This window comes from Ahaetulla prasina, chromosome 4, assembly GCF_028640845.1.
Source record: "Ahaetulla prasina isolate Xishuangbanna chromosome 4, ASM2864084v1, whole genome shotgun sequence".
Classification (NCBI taxonomy): domain Eukaryota; kingdom Metazoa; phylum Chordata; class Lepidosauria; order Squamata; family Colubridae; genus Ahaetulla; species Ahaetulla prasina.
The window spans coordinates 125,318,784-125,339,688 of NC_080542.1; the positions used below are offsets into that span (position 1 = coordinate 125,318,784).

At 40.6% G+C, this 20,905-nt stretch overlaps 1 protein-coding gene across 4 annotated transcripts in view; it reads left to right on the forward strand.

Moving 5' to 3' along the window:
* THNSL1 (threonine synthase like 1) overlaps positions 1–20,905 on the forward strand; it is a 112,633-nt gene that overhangs the window by 4,280 nt on the left and 87,448 nt on the right. For 3 of the 4 annotated variants that reach the window (XM_058181178.1, XM_058181177.1, XM_058181176.1), the window contains exons 2-4: positions 2,471–2,524; positions 3,278–3,399; positions 4,208–10,261. In XM_058181178.1, coding sequence (XP_058037161.1) covers positions 3,316–3,399; positions 4,208–6,424 — 2,301 coding nt within the window. In that variant the 5' untranslated portion in view covers positions 2,471–2,524; positions 3,278–3,315 and the 3' untranslated portion in view covers positions 6,425–10,261. Of the gene's footprint in view, positions 1–2,470; positions 2,525–3,276; positions 3,400–4,179; positions 10,262–20,905 lie in introns of those variants that run through there. The other variant, XM_058181179.1, reaches the window with a different exon arrangement.

Below are 20,905 nucleotides of genomic sequence, written 5' to 3' on the forward strand. Positions count from 1 at the left end.
GACTCAGGGCGGTTCACAGGCAAATAAAAGCACATAAATACAGATTAAAATAACAATTAAAAAACTTATTCTAAAAGGCCGAATGTTTAAAAACAATATAAAAAAAATAAAACCCATTTAAAATCAATAAATTTAAAATCTAATCCAGTCCTGCGCAGATGAATAAGTGTGTTTTAAGCTCGCGACGGAAGGTTCGGAGGTTCGGAAGTTGACGAAGTCCTGGGGGTAGTTCGTTCCAGAGGGTGGGAGCCCCCACAGAGAAGGCCCTTCCCCTGGGCGTCGCCAGACGACACTGCCTCGCTGACGGCACCCTGAGGAGTCCCTCTCTGTGAGAGCGCACGGGTCGGTGAGAGGTATTCGGTAGCAGTAGGCGGTCCCGTAAATAACCCGGCCCTATGCCATGGAGCGCTTTGAAGGTGGTTACCAAGACCTTGAAGCGCACCCGGAAGGCCACAGGTAGCCAGTGCAGTCTGCGCAGGATAGGTGTCATACGGGAGCCACGAGGGGCTCCCTCTATCACCCGCGCAGCCGCATTCTGGACTAACTGCAGCCTCCGTATGCCCTTCAAGGGGAGCCCCATGTAGAGAGCATTGCAGTAATCCAGGCGAGACGTCACGAGGGCGTGAGTGACCGTGCATAGGGCATCCCGGTCTAGAAAGGGGCACAACTGGTGCACCAGGCGAACCTGGTAGAACGCTCTCCTGGAGACGGCCGTCAAATGGTCTTCCAGAGACAGCCGTTCGTCCAGGAGGACGCCCAAGTTGCACACCCTCTCCATCAGGGCCAATGACTCGCCTCCAACAGTCAGCCGTGGACTCAGCTGACTGTACCGGGATGCCGGCATCCACAGCCACTCTGTCTTTGAGGGATTGAGCTTGAGCCTGTTTCTCCCCATCCAGACCCGTACGGCTTCCAGACACCGGGACAGCACTTCGATAGCTTCGTTGGGGTGGCCCGGTGTGGAAAAGTACAGCTGGGTGTCATCCGCGTACAGCTGGTACCTCACACCGAAGCCACTGATGATCTCACCCAGCGGCTTCATATAGATGTTGAACAGAAGGGGCAAGAGAATTGACCCCTGCGGCACCCCACAAGTGAGGCGCCTCGGAGCCGACCTCTGCCCCCCTGTCAACACCGTCTGCGACCGTTTGGAGAGATAGGAGGAGAACCACCGATAAACGGTGCCTCCCACTCCCAATCCCTCCAACCGGCGCAGCAGGATACCATGGTCGATGGTATCGAAAGCCGCTGAGAGGTCTAATAGGACCAGGGCAGAGGAACAACCCCTATCCCTGGCCCTCCAGAGATCATCCACCAACGCGACCAAAGCCGTCTCCGTGCTGTAACCGGGCCGGAAACCGGACTGGAACGGGTCTAGATAGACAGTTTCATCCAGGTGTAAGGGAAACTGATATGCCACCATACTCTCTACAACCTTCGCGGCGGGTTGGAGACCGGACGATAATTACCTAAAACAGCGGGTCAGGAAGGCTTCTTGAGGAGGGGCCTCACCACCGCCTCTTTCAAGGCGGCCGGAAAGACACCCTCCACCAAAGAAGCACTCGTAATCGCCTGGAGCCAGCCTCGTGTCACCTCCTGAGTGGCCAGCACCAGCCAGGAGGGGCACGGGTCCAGTAAACACGTGGTGGCATTCAACCTACCCAACAACCTGTCCATGTCCTCGGGAGCCACAGGGTCAAACTCATCCCAAACAATATCACCAAGACCACCCTCAGACGTCTCACCTGAGTCACCGCAATTCATAGTGATAATCATAGTGATTGAGTTATGCTAAGCTAAAATCAACATAGCTTGCTACATTATGGCCTAGTGAAATAGACAAGGCTTGATTAGTATAAAAATATGGGATAGAAACTATTTTCTATAGCATTTCAACCTTTATTTTAGTGGTATATAGGTACTATTGATTTTAGCAGGAACCTAATTATGAGGAATGTGGTGGCTCAGTGGCTAATATGCTGAGTTTGTCAGTCAAAAAGTTGGCAATTCAGTGGTTTGAATCACTAATGCCGCATAATGGTGTGAGCTCCCATTATTTGTCCCAGCTTCTGCCATCCTAGCAATTCGAAAGCATGTAAAAAATGCAAGTAGAAAAATAGGGACCACCTTTGGTAGGAAGGTAACAGTGTTGCGTGTGCCTTTGGAATTTAATCATGCCAGCTACATGACCACAGAGATGTCTTTGGACAGCGCTGGCTCTTCCGCTTTGAAATGGAGATGAGCACTGCCCCCTAGAGTCGGGAATGACTAGCACATATGTGCGAGGGGAACTTTTACCTTTACCTAATTTTGCATGGATTTACCCTTTGTAACAACAGATTGGGCATTGAATTACATCGTGGTTTGATCTAACTTACACTTAATGATTTGTCCATAATTTCTGAGGCGGTAAATAATTTCAAAATACTTTCATGAACAAGCTAAAGTTATTTCTTTTTTTTTATTTCAGTGAGTTTTGCAGTGCGAGAAACAATCCTACCCAGTGCAGTGGGAAATTCCAATGGTAATGATCTTGAAGAATCCATAACCTATTTTAGCTTTATGTAGCAGGGAGGCATAGCATTTTCAACTGTTTTATTGTTTATTTTTATGAAATTGCTTCCCCTAGATTTTAAAAGGATGGTGTTTTTCTGTTTCTTCCAAAACTGGTGCAGATCGACTGCTGTTGGAGAGCAGCTGGCTCACCACAAGATGCCTCTGTCTCTCCATAACTAATACCAGTGTGAAAAAGTCACTGCTGTAAATATTTCTCTGGTGGCTAAGAATGAAAAACTGAGATTGCATCTTCCCTTTCAAATATTTCTCTCTTCTTGTCCTTGGGAAAGGAAATGTGATGCAAAAATAAATTTTATCAATTTTTTAGATCTGTAACCTTTTCATTGTACTTATACTGCAGAAAGCTAACATGATGTCCTCTCTAGAAACAATGTCCATATATATCTTGCAGGTTCACAGAATTGCAGAGTCATATTTTTTTAAAAAGATAGCAGTGGGTTATTTCTGAATTTATTTCCTTTAATTTTGAACACGAAGAAAGTAATACGGAGTTATTTAGCTTCCTGAATGTTGCTTAATAGCCTGTGCAGTTTGTTTTGCAATTCATGCTGATGCAGTTGTTGATTTCCCTGAGCAAACAAAAGAATACACTCTTGGCAACACAGACATTTATCAGAGCTAGAGAGACCTGCTCCATGTTTGTTAATTCATGCTCTCTGGAGAGCATTTGCTGATGTGGCATTTTTTCTGGTTCAACTAGATGAAGTGTGAAGCAGTCAACAGGTAACTGATTCCTGCATGAAAGCAATTCACAGATACCAGTTGGGGTATGTGTGTAAGATTGCCATCTATCAACGAAGAAGAATACTAGAAAACGCAGTGGTAAGTTGGGGCGACACATTCATTTAAGCAAAATTATTCTTTGCCTTGCAGATTAATTAAAAAATATATGAAGGGGTTTTGTATTAATATATAAAGTACACCCTGTTTTCATTAAAATCACTGAAACGTTAAGTGTAAAATGGGATTTGAATTTTTGGGTTTTGTTTTAAAGAAAAACATTTATATATAATGCTTAATTTATTGTGATCGATGGTCCCATTATATAGGTTTGCCAAGCTATGACAGTTAGCTTTTAAGTTGACCTTTCCCTATGTTCAAGAGCAATAGTGCCATATAGGTGATGGTATATAATGTAGTTTCTAAAAGTTAGCTTGGAGGGTTAACTTGGAGGGCTAACTAAACCTCAGTGGTTTAGAAGCCGCTGAGGAATTTTTATTGATTTTGAGAACATTATCTGCTGATGTCAGTGTTGCTTTTGAACATTCATCCTAATACTTAAAACGTTACTGCTAGTTTTGTTCTGTTTTAGCTGGTGGGTTTTAGCTATAGTAGTTAAGCTATGCCACATATATAATTTTTTATGAAGTTCTTTTTATATGAGACTGTCATAAGTAGCTGTTTTTCAAAGTAGAAATGTTGCAGCAAGCTGTCAACTGATTGACCTCTTTGTCATTCAAAGAAATTTGAACTGATCATGTTTCAAACTATGTGTGATCTTGTTCAAAATCAGGCTTTTCTAAGATAGGAAATGAGCTGTCAGGAATGTCTAGCAATCATTTTAAATGTAACTCAAGTATGTATTTATTCTTTCCTTTAAAGCATTTTTTTCCCCTTTTGGTGGAATTAGAACTTGAAAAAGATGCTACGCCTAAGCTGGCACAGTCATCCAAAGTTACTATGTCACTGCATGGTTTCTGATCTGTATTTGAAGTTGTTTCTCTCAAGAAGCTTCACCATGACCTGGAAGGCATGGACCTTCATGCAGTCTCTTGTTGGAAATAAGAACATTGTCTTGATGGGGCCTCCAGGTGCTGGAAAAACAACAGTAGGAAAAATACTAGGTCAGAAGCTAGACTCTTGTTTCATAGATGTGGACGATGATGTTCTTGAACCAACCTGGAATATGACTGTGGCAGAAAAGTTAAAGAGCATTGGGAATGAACGGTTTATAGAAGAAGAGGGAAAAGCCCTGTTAAACTTTTCAGCATCTGGAAGTGTAGTGTCCCTTTCCGGATCTAACCCAATGAATGCTGCTAGCATGGAGCACATGAAGAAAAATGGAATAGTGGTATATCTGGATGTACCCACGGAAAGCATAATGGATCGTTTGAAATTAATGAAGGTGGATCGTATTGTGGGACAGGGTCAAGAAACATCATTAGGAGACATTATTAAGTTCAGGAAACAATTTTATAAAAAGTGGTACGATGTCCGTGTTCTCTGCGAAAATGGGATTAAAGCAGAGAGTGTAGCAGACAAAGTGCTTCTCGCTGTTAAGAGGCATCAAAATTCTGAGCTGGAACACTTCATTTCCACCCGTGCCATTAAGGAAGACAAACCAAGTTTTGTAAAATATTTCAGTGATGTTCTTATTGAAGGTCTGGCCTCAGATGGTGGGCTCTTTGTTCCTGAGTTGGGACTTCCAAAATTCACTGGTGGAGAATGGCAACATTTATTAGGAGCCACTTACACAGAAAGAGCTCAGATTATACTAGAAAGGTGTGTACATCCTGAAGATATTCCTGCTTCCAAATTGTGGGAAATGATTCAGATGGCATATGGACAAAATTTTATGTGTTCTAAAATTGCCCCAGTTAGACATCTGCAAGGGAACCAGTTTCTTTTGGAGCTGTTTCATGGACCAACGGCTTCATTTAAAGATTTGGCTTTACAGTTACTGCCCCATCTGTTTGCATACTGCATTCCCCAAAGCTGCAATTACTTGATCTTGGTAGCAACTTCTGGTGACACAGGAAGTGCAGTTCTAAATGGTTTTGGTCAACTTAAAGAGTCTGATAAACAAAGAATTGCTGTGATCACATTCTTTCCTCATGATGGAGTTAGCCAGATACAGAAATTCCACATGATCAGCTGCCAAGAAATCAACACAAAAGCTATAGGGGTCCAGGCTGATTTTGATTTTTGCCAGACTGCCATCAAACAAATGTTTACCAATTCAGATTTTACTGGCTTTCTCACAATGGAATATGGAACAGCATTAAGTGCTGCAAATTCTATCAACTGGGCACGCTTGCTTCCCCAGGTGGTTTATCATGCATCAGCTTATCTGAACCTTATCGAACAAGGTGTTATTTCGTTTGGGAGCCCCATAGATGTTTGCATTCCCACAGGTAACTTTGGCAACATACTAGCGGCGATATATGCAAAAAACATGGGGATCCCTATTCGGAAATGTATCTGTGCTTCCAATCAAAACAATGCTTTGACTTCATTTTTAAAAACCGGCTTGTATGATTTACAAGGAAGGCAATTAATGCCAAGCTTGTCACCAGCAATAGACATTTTGAAGTCTTCCAACCTTGAACGTTATTTACACCTGATTGCTAATGGTGATGGACAGCTAGTGACACAGTTACTTCTCAGTCTGGAAAACCAGCAGTGCTTTCAGTTGCCGGAAAAACTGCAAAAGCTTCAACAGGACTTAGTGGCTGATTGGTGCTCTGAGGAAGACTGCCTGGGTGCCATACACTCTGTGTTCAACACCACAGGGTACATTCTGGATCCACACACAGCTGTTGCCAAAGTGGTTGCAGATCGACTTCAAGACAAAACTTGCCCCGTTATCATTTCTTCTACTGCTCATTATTCTAAGTTTGCACCTGCTATTCTACAGGCACTGAGGATTGGGGAAATAAAACAGACTCCATTAAGCCAGCTACAGTTGTTAAACTCATATAACCCTTTGCCTCCGGTCCATGGGGGCTTATTAGAGATGCTGAGAAAGAATGAAAAACCGAAGTATGAGATTTGTGCTGCTAACGTCAATGTCCTCATGGAACACGTGGAAGGCTTAATACAAAATCACTTCATGAAGGTTTTCTAACTGCAAGATGCTTGGTGGTGCTGACCAGGTGTCCTGTTTTTGATTTTTTCATGGCCCTGTATGTTTTAATAAATGCTTAGTAGACACAATAACTTTAATGAATATTTACAGCGACAATTGCCAGATACAATAGAAACAAAACAAGTATAACTGAAAAAAAGAGAAGATGTCATATTCCCGAAGGAGAAATTGTTTGGAAGAAAAAGAAATCCGAATGGAAAATATTGTTCAGGGCCTGATGAGAGGATTACTACATTTGAGAATTATGAAGGGTGTGTGTGTGAGACTAATAATAGAGGGTGATACTGCTGTGGCCTAGAGGTGGAGCTCTTGCCTCACCATCAGGAGGTTGTGAGTTTGATCCTAGGTAGAGGCAGATGTAGGGTCTCCTGCTTGGGCAGGGGGTTGGACTAGATGACCTGCAAGGTCCCTTCCAACTCTAGTTAAATCTGTAAATCTATACAGTCGTAACGGCTTGCTCCTGGTTACCATTTCATCTTTCAGAAGTAGAGGTCTAAGCATGGATTGTACCGCTACATCTGTGACATAGTGTTTCTGAATCTTAACAAGTTTAAGATGAATGGACTTCAATCCCCAGCATTCCTAGCCAGCATGCTGACTGGGAAATTCTGGGAATTAAAGTCCATGCAAATGAAAGTTGATGAGGTTGAGAAATACTGCTGGGTTCATGGATTGCATTTAGCCATACTTTGTTTTAACTCTAGCTTATGAAAAAGTCATAATGGTGTAGTTTACACAAAAAAGTACATCTTTCAAGTAACAATGGTTGAATTCACGTATCCCGCTAATGTAAAAGCAGGCTTAATTTTGCTTTTGAGTATAGTAGAGCTTGATATTTGCTCAATTTTCTGAGCCTGCAGAGGCCACATAAGAATGTGGTGTGTTCTTGCATGGCCTCTGGACCCTCAAAATTATGCAAAGGGTTGTGCTCTTGCATGGTTTCTGGAGCTTTTGAAATCATGTGAAAAAATAGTCCATTCTTGCATGATTTTCAGAGGATCCAGAGATTGCGTGACTTCCAAGGAGAACGTGCACAAGCAGACCACATTCTCATGCGGCCTCTGCAGACTCTAATAATCGCAGGCAGTTTTTGTATGATTTTCAGAACTCCTGAGGATCTGGTGGTTTCTCCTGTAGCCTCCGCACTCCCTAGAAGTCGCAGGGCCTCTGGACCCTCTAAATATGCATGTAGATGAGACTTGCTTTCCTGCTCTTTTCAGAGATGTGGTGCCACACAAGAGAATTATCCAAAGTTTCCAGAGCGAAGGCCTTATGCGTCTGAAAGCTTTCTCTGATAAGCATTTTTTTCTGAGGGATGGGGCAGAATATGCATCTTACAGAGTATTGTACTATTTCAAACCATACTGAATATTTGGGAAGTAATTTAAAAAAAAATCTTTAGAAATGTGGGCCAGGGCACTTGTTCCCTTTGCTTCCTTTTTCTAATCTCTTAATAATCCACTATCCTTCTGAATACAAATGTGAGATCCACTATAGCTAAATGACTGGCACTATTCTAAATGTTTTTAATAATGGAACTGTTTCTTCATTTTTGTTTTATATGTGTCTGAGTTTTACTCATATTCCATTTTTGTACAGTAATTATTTGATGTAATAATTATAACATCTAATGTGTAATAATAACAGCATATAGTTAGACTATATCTTTTTTTAAAATAATTGAATATGTAAAGAATTATTCCACTTTTGTTCTGAGGTGGGTGGGTGGGCAGGTGTGACTCCAGCAGAATCAAGTTAGGCATTTTCTGAATTTTTGACATTCCGAGACCAAAAAAGCTCACTGTCTTAATTGGATTAGCTGCATTAATTTTTTGGCTTCTGTAACTAAATCTAATGGATGAATTCAGACTCTGTGCTGCTTAACGGAGGGAGCGGGGGCATGGGACTCAGCAGGACTATATTAACAGTGCAAAACAGAGAGAGAGTGCAAAATACTTTGCTGTGCAAATTGTGATTATGGGGTGGGGCATCATGGAAGCTGCATCTCTCACTCACAGCACACAAGGAGTTCACTGTTTACATCCTCACCACAAAAATATCAGTTTGGGGATATGTGATTGCTTTGGGTTTTTTTCTCTCGGAGATAATGAGGAGTGAAGAGTGGGAGGCATACTGCTTTGGTCTCTGAAATGGCTCAAAGGTTTGATGGAGTGATGTGCAGCTTTTTAAGGGAATTAACAGTGTTTCCTCCCCCCACCCCCACCCCAGCAAGATTCCCACAGCGTGAATCAGTGAGAAGTGTGATCCCAACTGCCACTCTTCAAACATAACCTCATAAATCTGCAAATTACATAAAGATATTAGGAACATAGGATCTTAGCTCAACATTGTGTTAGCAGGCAGCAATTCTTCCTTGGTGACAAGGAACGATTTTCATATCCTATGTGAACTGACCTTTAGTCAGTATAGATAGTCCTCTCTCAGTGACCACAACTAAGACCGGAAACTGTCGCTAAGCGATGCAATTGCTAAGTCACACCACACATGCCTCCGACCAATTTATGGTATCATTTTCTATTTGGTCATTAAGCGAGTCACCATGGATGGTTAAGTGGGACATCATATAACTTCCAATTTTACTGCTGGCTTCTCCATTGACTGATGGAAGCTGATTGGTGATCTTGTGAACTTGTGACAGTGGGGATCATCATCACTGCGAAATGGTGATAATATGATTGTGGGGATGCGGCAATGATCATAAACGTGAGGACAGATGGTAAATTTACTTACTTTTTCCACTCTATCATAACTTTGAACACACTATCATAACTTTGACCATTCACTAAAAAGAGCAGACCTTGAGAAAGTTTACCTGCAGCATTAGGTGTATTTACAAAGCAAGTAGTTTTGTAAAAGGTTGCCAACTACCACAATCCTCTAAGTCAGGGGTGTCAAACTCAAGGCCCGCGGGCCAGTTCCAGTCTTAGATCTGGCCCGTGGGGCCGCCCTGGTAATAGCGAAGAACTGACCTGCAGTGCCTCTACCAACAAAAATGGAGCTCGGGAGGGCCAATGAGCTCCGTTTTTGCTGGCAGAGGGTTGCAAGAAGTTGTTGCAGCTGAAAATGGAGCTTGGGAGGCCTGTTTTCGCTGGCAGAGTACTCAGGCCACCACAGGCGCCCTATCTCGAAAGTGACGTCGAGGTGGCCTCAGCCACCCTAGCTACGGCCATCCCTGCCCCCTGAGGCCAAACACAACCCTGCTATGGCCCTCAATGAAAGTGAATTTGACACCCCTGCTCTAAGTTATGTGCGGTTCAACTTTACTGGGTACATCTTCTCATACCATTGCACTACCAGAATTGCATCTAGGTAATTAAGTAAACTTTTATTTAATTAGCATAATAAAATCAATTATATTTAACCAAATGTGGCAGGCAACAAGTTCTCAATAACAAACACTAGGGTATTTTTATTTCTTTAAAATCATGTATTAAATGTTGGGGTAATACAAATAACAGAATTCCATGTCATCAATATATATAACAAAAGGTACTATGTTATGAGTTCTTGGAAGGAAACATCTACTCTATAGCTAAGTAACATAGTTATTAGGGGGAAAATTGTCATTTCCTATGTGTTGAGGAAAAGAGCTTATAACAGGATTTTGCTATATTTAGCTCTTAATCACAGTGTGACACGCCTAACAATTTGCTAAATTTAACGTTAGAGTATGGATTCAAGAACTTCCTCTATTATTTCTTTTTCGGAGAAATATTGGCTGGTTGTGGAGAAAATAGGAGGAGGAAATATAGGAGGAGGTTTACCACCTTGAGTTACTTATACAAAGTAATAAAGGTAGGTTACAAATCTAATAAATCCACACAACATGCCAATCCATAAAATGATTGTTTCTTTAGCTAATTACAACTTAGAATTTTTAGTGCAAGTGTGAATGCCTATGGGAGAGACCAACCCTGGTTTTGCAAAACTGCAGAAAACTATCCTTGCCTAAAATTGCCATTAAAATAATTTTTCATTTTCCAAAGAATCTCCATAGACATTTTCAACATGAGCTGAGAATTCTTATCCTCCAGAATGAGACAGGTGTCTCTCCTAACTAGAGTCTTCTGAGTTGGTTAGTGTAATTAAAATTAAAATAGTTGCTGACCTGTCTTTTTGCTAGGGTAGTGCAGAAATTGGAGTAATGGAGGAAATTGCGTTTCCTTCAGGGTTTTTTTCCCAAAGGAGTTGTGAACATAACCATACATGCCTCTGAGATATATATGATACTCTTCATCCCTTTATGACTGGAATGGCCTTGTGGGCTTTAGCACTTCTAGTGTCATTACATCAGTTGCCAGCAATTGAATATGGGGAGGAAACTCACTTTATTGTTTATCAGATTTATGCCAAGTGATTCTGGGCAGAATACAATAAAACAACTATTAAAATAGCCTACAAAAAGCACTTAAAACATTTACTTAACTAGCATAATTAAGTAAATTATGCTAACTAATATAACTTAAACATAAATATGTTTCTTAATTAACATAAATAATTAACTTTAAAAGATTGCAAGAGGGTTAATTAAGATGTTATGCATATGTAACCAACATGCTGCTGGTGGGGGATCCCCAGGCCTGGTAAAAAACATGTTTTAAAGGCTCTCTGAAAGAACACAAGGCCCATCGTAACCTCACCTCAGGGGATGATGTTCGAGAGGGCAGGTGCTAGAGCAGAAAAGGTTCATCAGATGGAATCCACAACGTCTTTCTTGTTAGACCTGATGGAAAAGATAAAAGTAATTGGGGAGAGATGGTCCCTCAGGTAATCTGGCCTCATACTTTGTCTTTGCTGTTTTCAGCCTCTGTTGCATCTGCATTGATTTAGATGTCATATGCTGTTAAAGTACTATACAATTAATGTCCCTTAATGTACAGAGTTTATTCCAATCTTCTTCAACCTGGTATCTTACACTGGAATCTTAGTTCCTAAATGTCCAGATTATTCTGGGAATTAGCAATCATAACGTGTTTGGAACCACCTTTTCCATTTGACAGCATCAACATTATATTGGATTGAATGAGGAAGTAACTATAAGGCAATGGATATTGTTTACTTACATAGCACCTAGGTATGATTGTACAATAATGAAAAAAGATCCTGCCCAAAGCTATATAGAGGAAACATATCATTGTTTGAGAAATTGATTTGAAAGATGAAGCGTATTGTTGTATTTACAGGGGTATGTGCCAACTATTTTGCTTGGCTTTTTTTCAAGTTATATGACTATCATTCTACAGCCTCCCTGGCCTCCCACTCCTTCCTGATGAGAAAAGATAAATTTCCCTCACCTCCCAGAGCAATAAACCAGCCAGACAACACTGACTTGCTTTTTTCTCTCTCATGAAGAACAGCTATCTGGAGCACTTGCAGGCAATCTCAAGTCCTCTCCTTGCCTAGAGGAATTAGGTAGAGTTAGACTACTGATAGCTCTTCATTCACCATAATCATCAGAATAATAGAATTAAAAACATCTTGGAGGTCTTCTAATTCAACTCCCTATTCAGGCAGGAAATCCTATACCATTTCAAACAAATAGTTGCCCAATCTCTTCTTAAAAACTTCTAGTGTTGGAGCAACTACAACTTCTGGACCCAAGACATTTCACTGATTAATTGTTCTAACTGTCAGGAAATTTTTCCTTAATTCTACATTGGTTCTCTCCTTGATTAGTTTCCAAACATTTCTTCCTGTCCTACCTTCAGGTGCTTTAAAAAATAAGCTGACCCCCCTCTTCTTTGTGGCAGCCTCTGAAATATTGGAACACTGCTATCGTATAAACCCGAGGTCTCCTTTTCATTAAACTTTTAAAAGGTAAAAGTTGCCCTGCACATGCATGCTAGTCGTTCCTGACTCTAGGGGGCGGTGCTCATCTCCATTTCTAAGATGAGGAGGCAGCGCTGTCTGAAGATGTCTCCCTAGTCATGTGGCCGGCATGACTCAACGCCGAAGACGCGCGGAGTGCTGTTACCTTCCCACCAAAGTGGTCCCTATTTTTCTACTTGCATTTTTTACGTGCTTTCGAACTGCTAGGTTGGCAGAAGCTGGGACAAGTAATGGGAGCTCAAACCACTGAACTGCCTTCTGATCGACAAGCTCAGGGTCTTAGCCACTGAGCTACCTCATCCCTCAACATCTTTCTAGAGTCTCAACATCTTTTTTATGTCATGGCAAACAAAAATAGATGGAATATTACAAGTGTGGTCTTCAAAGGCATTATAAAATGGTATTTACACTTCATGTGATTTTGTTAATGCAGCCTAGGATTGTGTTGGCTTTTTTGACAGCTGCAGCACACTGCTGGCTCATATTTAAGTGATTGTCCACCAGGACTCCACAAAATACTTCTCACACTTACTACTATTGAGCCAAGTACTACCTATACTATGTCCATGCATTTGGTTTTTCTTGTTTAAATGTAGAACCTTACTTTTCTCACCACTGAATTTTATTTGGTTATGTGTCTGTTGAGATCCTTTTGAACCTTGAGCCTATTTTCTGGACTATTGGCTATTTCTGCCAGTTAATGTCATCTTCAAACTTGATGATTTTGCTCTTTCTTTGGAACAGAGAGAAGCAACAAGCCATGAGATAATTGAACAGTAAAGGAGAAGCACTGATACACATCCTTTCACTCCCTAATAATTAATATAAATGCAAGAACTGTGCATCCTAACGAAATTTATTTTTTTTCTTATGTGGGTGAGCAGGTGGGAAGCACTAATCCTTATTTTAGAAATGTAAAAATTAAAAATATAGAAAGATTTTGGAAAACCATTTGTTAAAGTGGCCTTTAAGGAAAAACAATGTTCTACCAGTGGCGGTTATGCTGGAAAACCTTGGACAACTGATTTTGCTGCTCTCCAGCCCTTTTTGGTCCATTTGCACTTGATCCTAGGACTCCAGGGAACAATGAAGTTAATGAGGTTTCTCTTTGGTTTTCTTGCTTCAGTTCAGTTCTAGCTTTTCACCAGCTTCCAGGAGTGATACTGGCTGCACAAGCAAAAGGATAAGTTGACACAGAAAGTGTTGCTGCAGAACGGTGATTTTCCTGGATCAGATCAAATTAGAATGGTTAAAAATAGATCAGTGAAGTCTTAAAAGGAAGAGGGAGTCTTTAAAAATCTTCTAAAGCAGGGGAATGCTAACTGGGGAAAGTGTATATATTTAGGATTTGGGTAGTGTATTGCAGGTGATTTGACAAGGGTAGCATGGAGATTATTTGCTAATTTACAAAATGGATGCTGTCATATGTGTGAATGATCACACACACACACACACACACACACACACACACACACACACACACACACACACACACACAGAGTTCCCACTGGCAAAACTTACGAAGTTATTCCTTAACAATAACTGAAAGAGAATGTTTCTACACCTATCTTGGGCGCAGGATCACAAAAAGTATTCTAGCTTCTGCAAGGAGGAAAAATAGCTTTTCAGGGCATTTAATGTTCCACATTAACAGGAGATAATCTTTTTCAACCATTTTGAGATCTAAAGACCAATGGGTTACCTACAAAAAAGATGCCATTCAATGTGGCTCATCACAAAACATAATTTCTAGTCGAAAAAACTGGTTCAATTGTTCCTTGCCTCTACCCTGAATGGGCATATATTCATAGATTCTGATAGAAAAATTCCAGACAGTATTCATTTTTTGACCATACCCAAAGCTTAGTAAGGCCTCTCTCTCTCCTTTTTCAGATTCCTTTTCTATTTTCATTGATGGGGGTGTGTGTCATATCAACCATTGCTTATAGGGTTTGTATGAGGTGACACATATTTTGTAAATACAGATTATGCTAGAATCAGAGGCATTGTTTATAATATGTGAAGCTCAGCAGGTTAGAATGAAAACTAGATTTAAAGGAATATTTTAAGAATGACTTTAAGGCATGGAGGCTGGTGGTCCCAACAAAAACATTCACAGGGAGGGACCACTTGTTTCCCCTTTTATTGCGAACTAATTTATATCAGAGTTTCCTAGAGAAGTTGTGTTTTCCATTAAACAATCCATATTGCAAGTTTGTGATCCAGGCTTGAAAGAAACTTAAGGAAGGAGATTCATAGCTTCAAGAATAAGCCTGTGAGTACCAGTGAACTAACACTGCCTTGATTTTTACATTATTCAAATCCTCTGGCATCACAGGATGGCAGGCAGTTAATGTTCTGCCATAAACTGATGCCAGAGGATTTGAATTCAAGGGTTGTAACTTGATATTGTCACAGTGCAAGTAAATTTCTTTTTAGTGTATCATTGGAATTCCTTTTTTTCCCCATTCTGGCTTCATAATATGCTTAATGTGGTTAAAATTTACTCATTTTGGAGGTTCACACAATATTCTGGACCAAAACTAATCTATGTTTGCACAGAATGCACGAACTATAGAAAATAAAACCAAAACAAGGGTAATATTAAACAAGCCTAGCACATTGTAACCATGCAATCATTAGATGTTTAGCTGACTTAATTAAGCATCTTGTATTGTTTTTATGGAAAAAAGCATGTTGATGTTACAGGTTCAGGTGACTGTTACTTTACATTTTTCCATATATTCTTTACAGTATCTTAAATTTGAGATTATAGTACTTTTTGAAGGATTTCTTATAACTCCTAGCAACAGCATGAATATATTTATTCTAGCTATATGTACAGACTTCTTACTGAATAAAAAAAATGATGTTGAGAATGTCATTGAAACCACCTTGGCAAATTTTTTGTTTGCAGAGCAGCTGTCTGGGTAATATACGTGAGGCATTCACTGTCATACATTATCATAAAGTCAACTTAGCAGAACCTTTTTTTAATTCTCTAGCCTATTCCTTCCACCTCAAAAATGTAAAACCATCCTTTGTAAATTTAGTGCCATGCTAGAGTCAGAAATGTAAACAAAAAGTAAGAAAAGGTTAGGATTAATATAACAAGTTCTTCTCAAACCAAAATGTAGAAACTAGATTTCAGAAGTTTCATTGCCTTTCTTTAATGACATGAATACTTCATGTCTGAGCTGGCAGAATTCTGATCCAATGGGCACTTTTGACACAATGCACAGTCATGATCAGAAATGTTAAAATCTGCATTGGAAAAATAGTAATTTTGGAATGCAAAGAACCCTAAGATTTATCATGAAGATTGAATGTGGCTCTTTGTGCATTGCCAAAATCTTTGCCCAGTCCACACCAGTTTGCCTAAAGTTTGCACAACCTAAATTATAGAAACGAGGAATATGGGGATTCTTAATTGCTCGTCCAAGCTGTTGGCTGGGTTATGGAAGTAGTTTGCCATAGCATTCTTCCAGGATTTTTTTTTCCAGTTTAGTCAAGAATGATTAAAACCATCTTTTGCATGAAGAGAAATAGCTACATGGGGATCACTCAGTTTCAATCCCTGGCTCCAATCGCAGCTGCTCTGCGCAGAAGGCATGGCCCCCCTTAGGAACCATGGCATTTTTGAAATGGGGGGAATTATAATGACATGTTACCAAGGAGCCAGGAAGATTAATTTTGTTATGAAGCTGTGGAATGTCTTTGCCCTTAGTCTGTTATTGCTTGTCATTCGTTTTAAAACATCCACAGCTCTCACTCATATCATAGGTTGATTATTTTCTATTGTATTTTAACAGGCTCTTTATACATTTCATTATTGAAACCTCAACAAATTTATCATAAAGAAGGGACTTCTGTACCATATGGCACTTATTTGAAGATAATGTAATAGCAGTTAAAGCATTTAATAGCTCTTTTTTGTCAGTGAGTGCAAAAGCTCTTTGTTATTCAAGGCTTGCCGTTCTGTATTTTCCAGGATAATGTTCTAAGCATGGCTATTCATAGGACATTTTGCCAGAAGGTGACACAATTTGATGTTTAGACAACAAAAATAATCGACCCATTTGAAGACTAATATTAATACATCAAAATACGAAAACAAGCATGCACAGAGATATGCACACAAAAAATGGGGAGTGGGGCTCTTATATCACAAACATGGTGAAGTGGAAGTTATGGGTGGGTGGGGGGCATTGGCTGAGCATGTCATGTGAATCCAGCTGCTGTATTTGTAAGTCAGAGTTTACAGCTTAGTTGAAGTGTGAAACCCAACTAATTGTAACAGTCAATTGTGGTTTTATTTCCTGCTGTGTAGACCTGTCCAACAATAAAAGGCAGTGAACTTAGAGACTGGTTTTTCTCACACGGGCACTTTTCGAAGATGGTTTTCAGGATTGCACAGGCATTAGTCTTCCACTAATATTACACTCTGAGGTTTAGAAGGTATTTGCCTGGGGCAGGTGTAATCAACTGGTACAATATCCTTATGATTATGCTGTGGGTACATAAATTCTCAGATAAGCTAGTCTGGTAAAGGCATCCGGTTCAAAACCAGGAGACTGTGAATTCTAGTTCTGTCTTAGGTATAAAGCCTGCTGGGTGATTTTGGGCAACTTACTCCCTTTCAGTCCTAAGAAGGAGGCAAGGGCAAGGTAATTGCAGGGATGGCAAAACCTGGCAAGGTAATTGCAGGGATTAGGTCAGCCAGTCATTATCAGTCGATAACTGTAACCCATCTAGTGGAGAAAAATGTGTGGGACAGCCAAAATAAGCAGACATAATTGATGTATGAAATTCACTGGCATGCAGAAAAGGAACAAAAAGCCCAATCCTCTTTGAAAATCAGAAACGAATACTTCATCCATATAAAGGTGATGTGGTTTTTCATTATCTCGTCCAAATTAAATTAGGTTACTGCATTCATTTGTGTTATGAAAGGATGTTCGCAGAGAAAAGAAAAGCTACTTTCCTGGGAAAGGCTGCATTTCCATTCTGTGCAGTGGTCTATTTAGGAACTAATTGAAGTGATTGTTCTATGAATGGAAGGATGAGAGTCAAAAGCATTAAGCAAATCCCTTGGTTTATATGGAGTGACAAGTATGGCTTGTTAAATAAGCCAGAATCATGTCTTACTGTTGATCAATCATGTTTCATTTGGCCAATTTCAAGTTTGTTTGCCTTCTTTCTCTATTGACCTGGCACTTCAACAGATTACTTAGAGGAGCTGACAAAATAAATTAGGAAATTCTAGATGACCACAAATAAATTAACATTTTCTTTCTTTATATCAAGCTAGTGTCTCAAAATTACCAAGGTTGAGAAACACTGGGCTAGACAACAGTTGCAAACAACTATAGTTTCCAATTGTGATTTGCTGCTTTCAACAAGACAGCTTTCATCCATTGATGCTAATCGCATATATGAACATTGCAATCAATTAATCAATTAAATAATCAATTTAATCAATTAAAATTGTTTGGAAGAGCAAGTGGAACAATGCTGCAGACTACACGTGACCATGGGGCACATTCCTGGGAGCACTGTAAAATCTCTTTAAACCTAGTTAAATTTGCTTTAAAGTTAAAATAAGCTCATGTGTTTAGCAATTCCATAAAGAGAGCAGGATTTATATTAGTGGAAGAAGGCCTTCAGAGTGCCTTCCAAATCTGCAGACACCATAGTTTTTGCTGTTCCCAAGCAGAAAGGAGGAAAATTAATTTTCTCTTTATAAGTGCTCTCTGAGCTTGGTTTTTTTGCTTGCAGACACTTCCTCACTTGACTAACATTATCAGCACTAGTGAGAGTTTCCCAAGGAGAAAACTACATCCCCATGATGACTGCAGGGCAAATACTGTATAAATACTCCTCAAATTATGACTATAAGGAAGCCTGCAGTTACGGTCATAAAAGGTAGCAGTCATTAAGCAGATCTCCATATGACTGCCCCTGATTTTTACAATTATTTTTTTTTTGGTAATCATTAAGCAAACCCTAACCCCAAAATTTTTTTCCCTGGAAGCTAGATGAAAAAAGGCTGAAAACCAGCACAAGACTCCTCAAATCAGGGTGATTTGGCTGTGGGATGCTGCAGACTGCTATGATGCTTCTTTCAATGCCTTATGGCTGATGGGATCTAGGTGAGGGATAATAGACTGAACCGTGGTGAAATGTAAAATTTGTTACTACTGGTTCTGTTCGTGTGGCTTGGTGGAGAGGGGTAATGTGACTGGGTGGGCGTGCCCAACTTTTTTAAAAAAAACTTTTAAAAGCATTTTTTCTACAACGTCTTCGGCTGAAGAGGTTGTAAAAAATGCTTTTAAAAGTCTCTGACGATCCCTGTTGAGCCGTGCGATCATCAGAGGTTTTTTTTCCCCACTTTTAAAAGCATTTTTTTGGCTGAAGAAAAAATGCTTTTAAAAGTAAAAAAAAAAAACCTCTAATGATCGCACGGCTCAGCTGGGCATGGGAGGGGCAGGGATTTTTGCTACCTGTTCTCCGAACCACCCGCCGCCATTGCTACCGGATCACGCGATCCAGTCTGAACCGGGAGAAATTCATCCCTGGACTGAACCCTGACAAGACTGAGTGGCCTTAAGTGCATCGAGTCTCAGAATCTGAATGTTTGTCATCTTTACTTCAGGATGGAATTGCAGACCCAGTACGCAACTTAGCAGTGCTCCTGGACTTGTCATCTACTTCAGGGGTCACCAACCTTTCGGACCTCAGAGACCACTAAATTCATAATTTTAAATCCTGTGGACCACTAATATGTTCTGCCTAATGACTGACTTGGTGGGCATGGCTAAGTGGTCAGGTAACTGGGTGGGCATGGACAACTTGATGTCACTCACGTCGAGGGGTGCCTCACTGGCCTCTACTCACCCCTCCCCTCCCAGCTAATTCTCGCCTCCCTGCCCGGGGTCCTTAGGCCCCAACAAGAGGCAGTTGTTGGAGCTAAGCAGCCACCATGAGAAAGAGTTGGCAAACCGAGAAGGAGGCTCAGCAGAAGCACCTCACTGAGGACTAGGAGCATAGGCTTTCCAAGCAGAGGGAAGACCTGCGGGAGTGCAAGACCAGGTACCGGCACCTGGAGGCTCAGCTGGCTGAGATGGTCAGCCAGTTCCAGGCCATGAGGCAGTCCTACTGGAACAAGGCCCTCTGGCTCTTCGCTACCAGCAGCTCTTCCTTCCAGCCTTCGCCCAAAGCCCCTCACCAGGAGGCTGAAGCAGAGCCCAAGTCAGAATTTCTGCCCCCCTCTGATGCGCACAAAAAGACCCTGAAGGAGGAGACTCTCTGCAGCAACACAAACGTTCATTGCATGTATCCATCCCAGGGGCCGTAGTTTGAGGATCCCTGATTTAGTGCAAGATAAAAAATGCAAATAGTTTCTCTGTGGACCACCAAAATTTTCTCGTAGATCACCAGTGGTCCACGGACCACCAGTTGGTGACTGATGATCTACTTGGTAATAAGATATCTGCAAGCAAATAAATAAGCTCAGAGACCACCAGAGGCCTCCAGAGTTCAATCCTGAGCTACATGTATTATCTGCCATAGTATTATTCTCTTTCTCTGCAATTAGAGGAAATACAGTTTGCAATATTTGAAAGGCTGAAGTGTCAAGGGCCCATTATGTGAAGCAGGCTTTCCCCTCCCCTCTCTGTGGTCAGGTGTGATGTTGTCAGCAGAGAAGCTGAAGGCAAGCTTTTCAGCTTGATGTAAAGGCAGATGAATATGGAATGTTTTTAACATTAGCAAGATTTTTGCCCGCTGGAGATTTTGTGACCTCTTTTATAGTCTCATCTAAATCAATACAAAATTGAGGGATGCAAAAATATAGATGATCCCAGGTATTGTATGTACAGAGAATGTAAAGGGATTTGGTGTAGTGGTGAAGGTGTTGGCCAAGCACTAGCATGATCCAGATTAAAGTTCACCCTCACAATATCAATGGCTGATTTTGGCTTATCACTTTCTGAAATTCCCCTCTCTTTTGGAATGAATTTTGAAAGCCAATTCCCTCTAATCCAGTGTTTCTCAACCTGGACCGCTTTAAGATGTGTGGTATCTTTGCTTTACTGGCTGGGGAATTCTGGGAGTTGAAGTCCACATATCTTAAAGCAGCCCAAGATGAGAAACACTGTCTAATCCAATGCAATAAAAACCTGGAAAAAGATGCAGAGAATCACTCTGCTGCCCTGTGTTTGATTAGTTGTTATTTATTGGCTTATACCATGCTTATACCATTTATTGGCTATACCAGGACCTCTCAACCTGACAGATTAACAGAGAGTTGGTGTCTGACAATATGACATTGTATAGAAATATGCATATTTCACTCCGAGATGCTTCCTAGATAGTTTTTAGCTCATTTCCAGGAGGCTTTTATATCCACCTTTTTTTGGTAAATAAAGATCCTAATTTGAACTAATTTGCAATCATGGCCTGTAGAATTTGTGATCTGTTCAAAATAGCAAAGTAGACCAAACACAATCACAAGTCTTTTTACCACGGGTTTTATAAAGTGGTTTTTACGTTGTTTGGATTATCACTAGTAATTAAGACTCTGCTACTGTATAAAAGAAATACAAACTT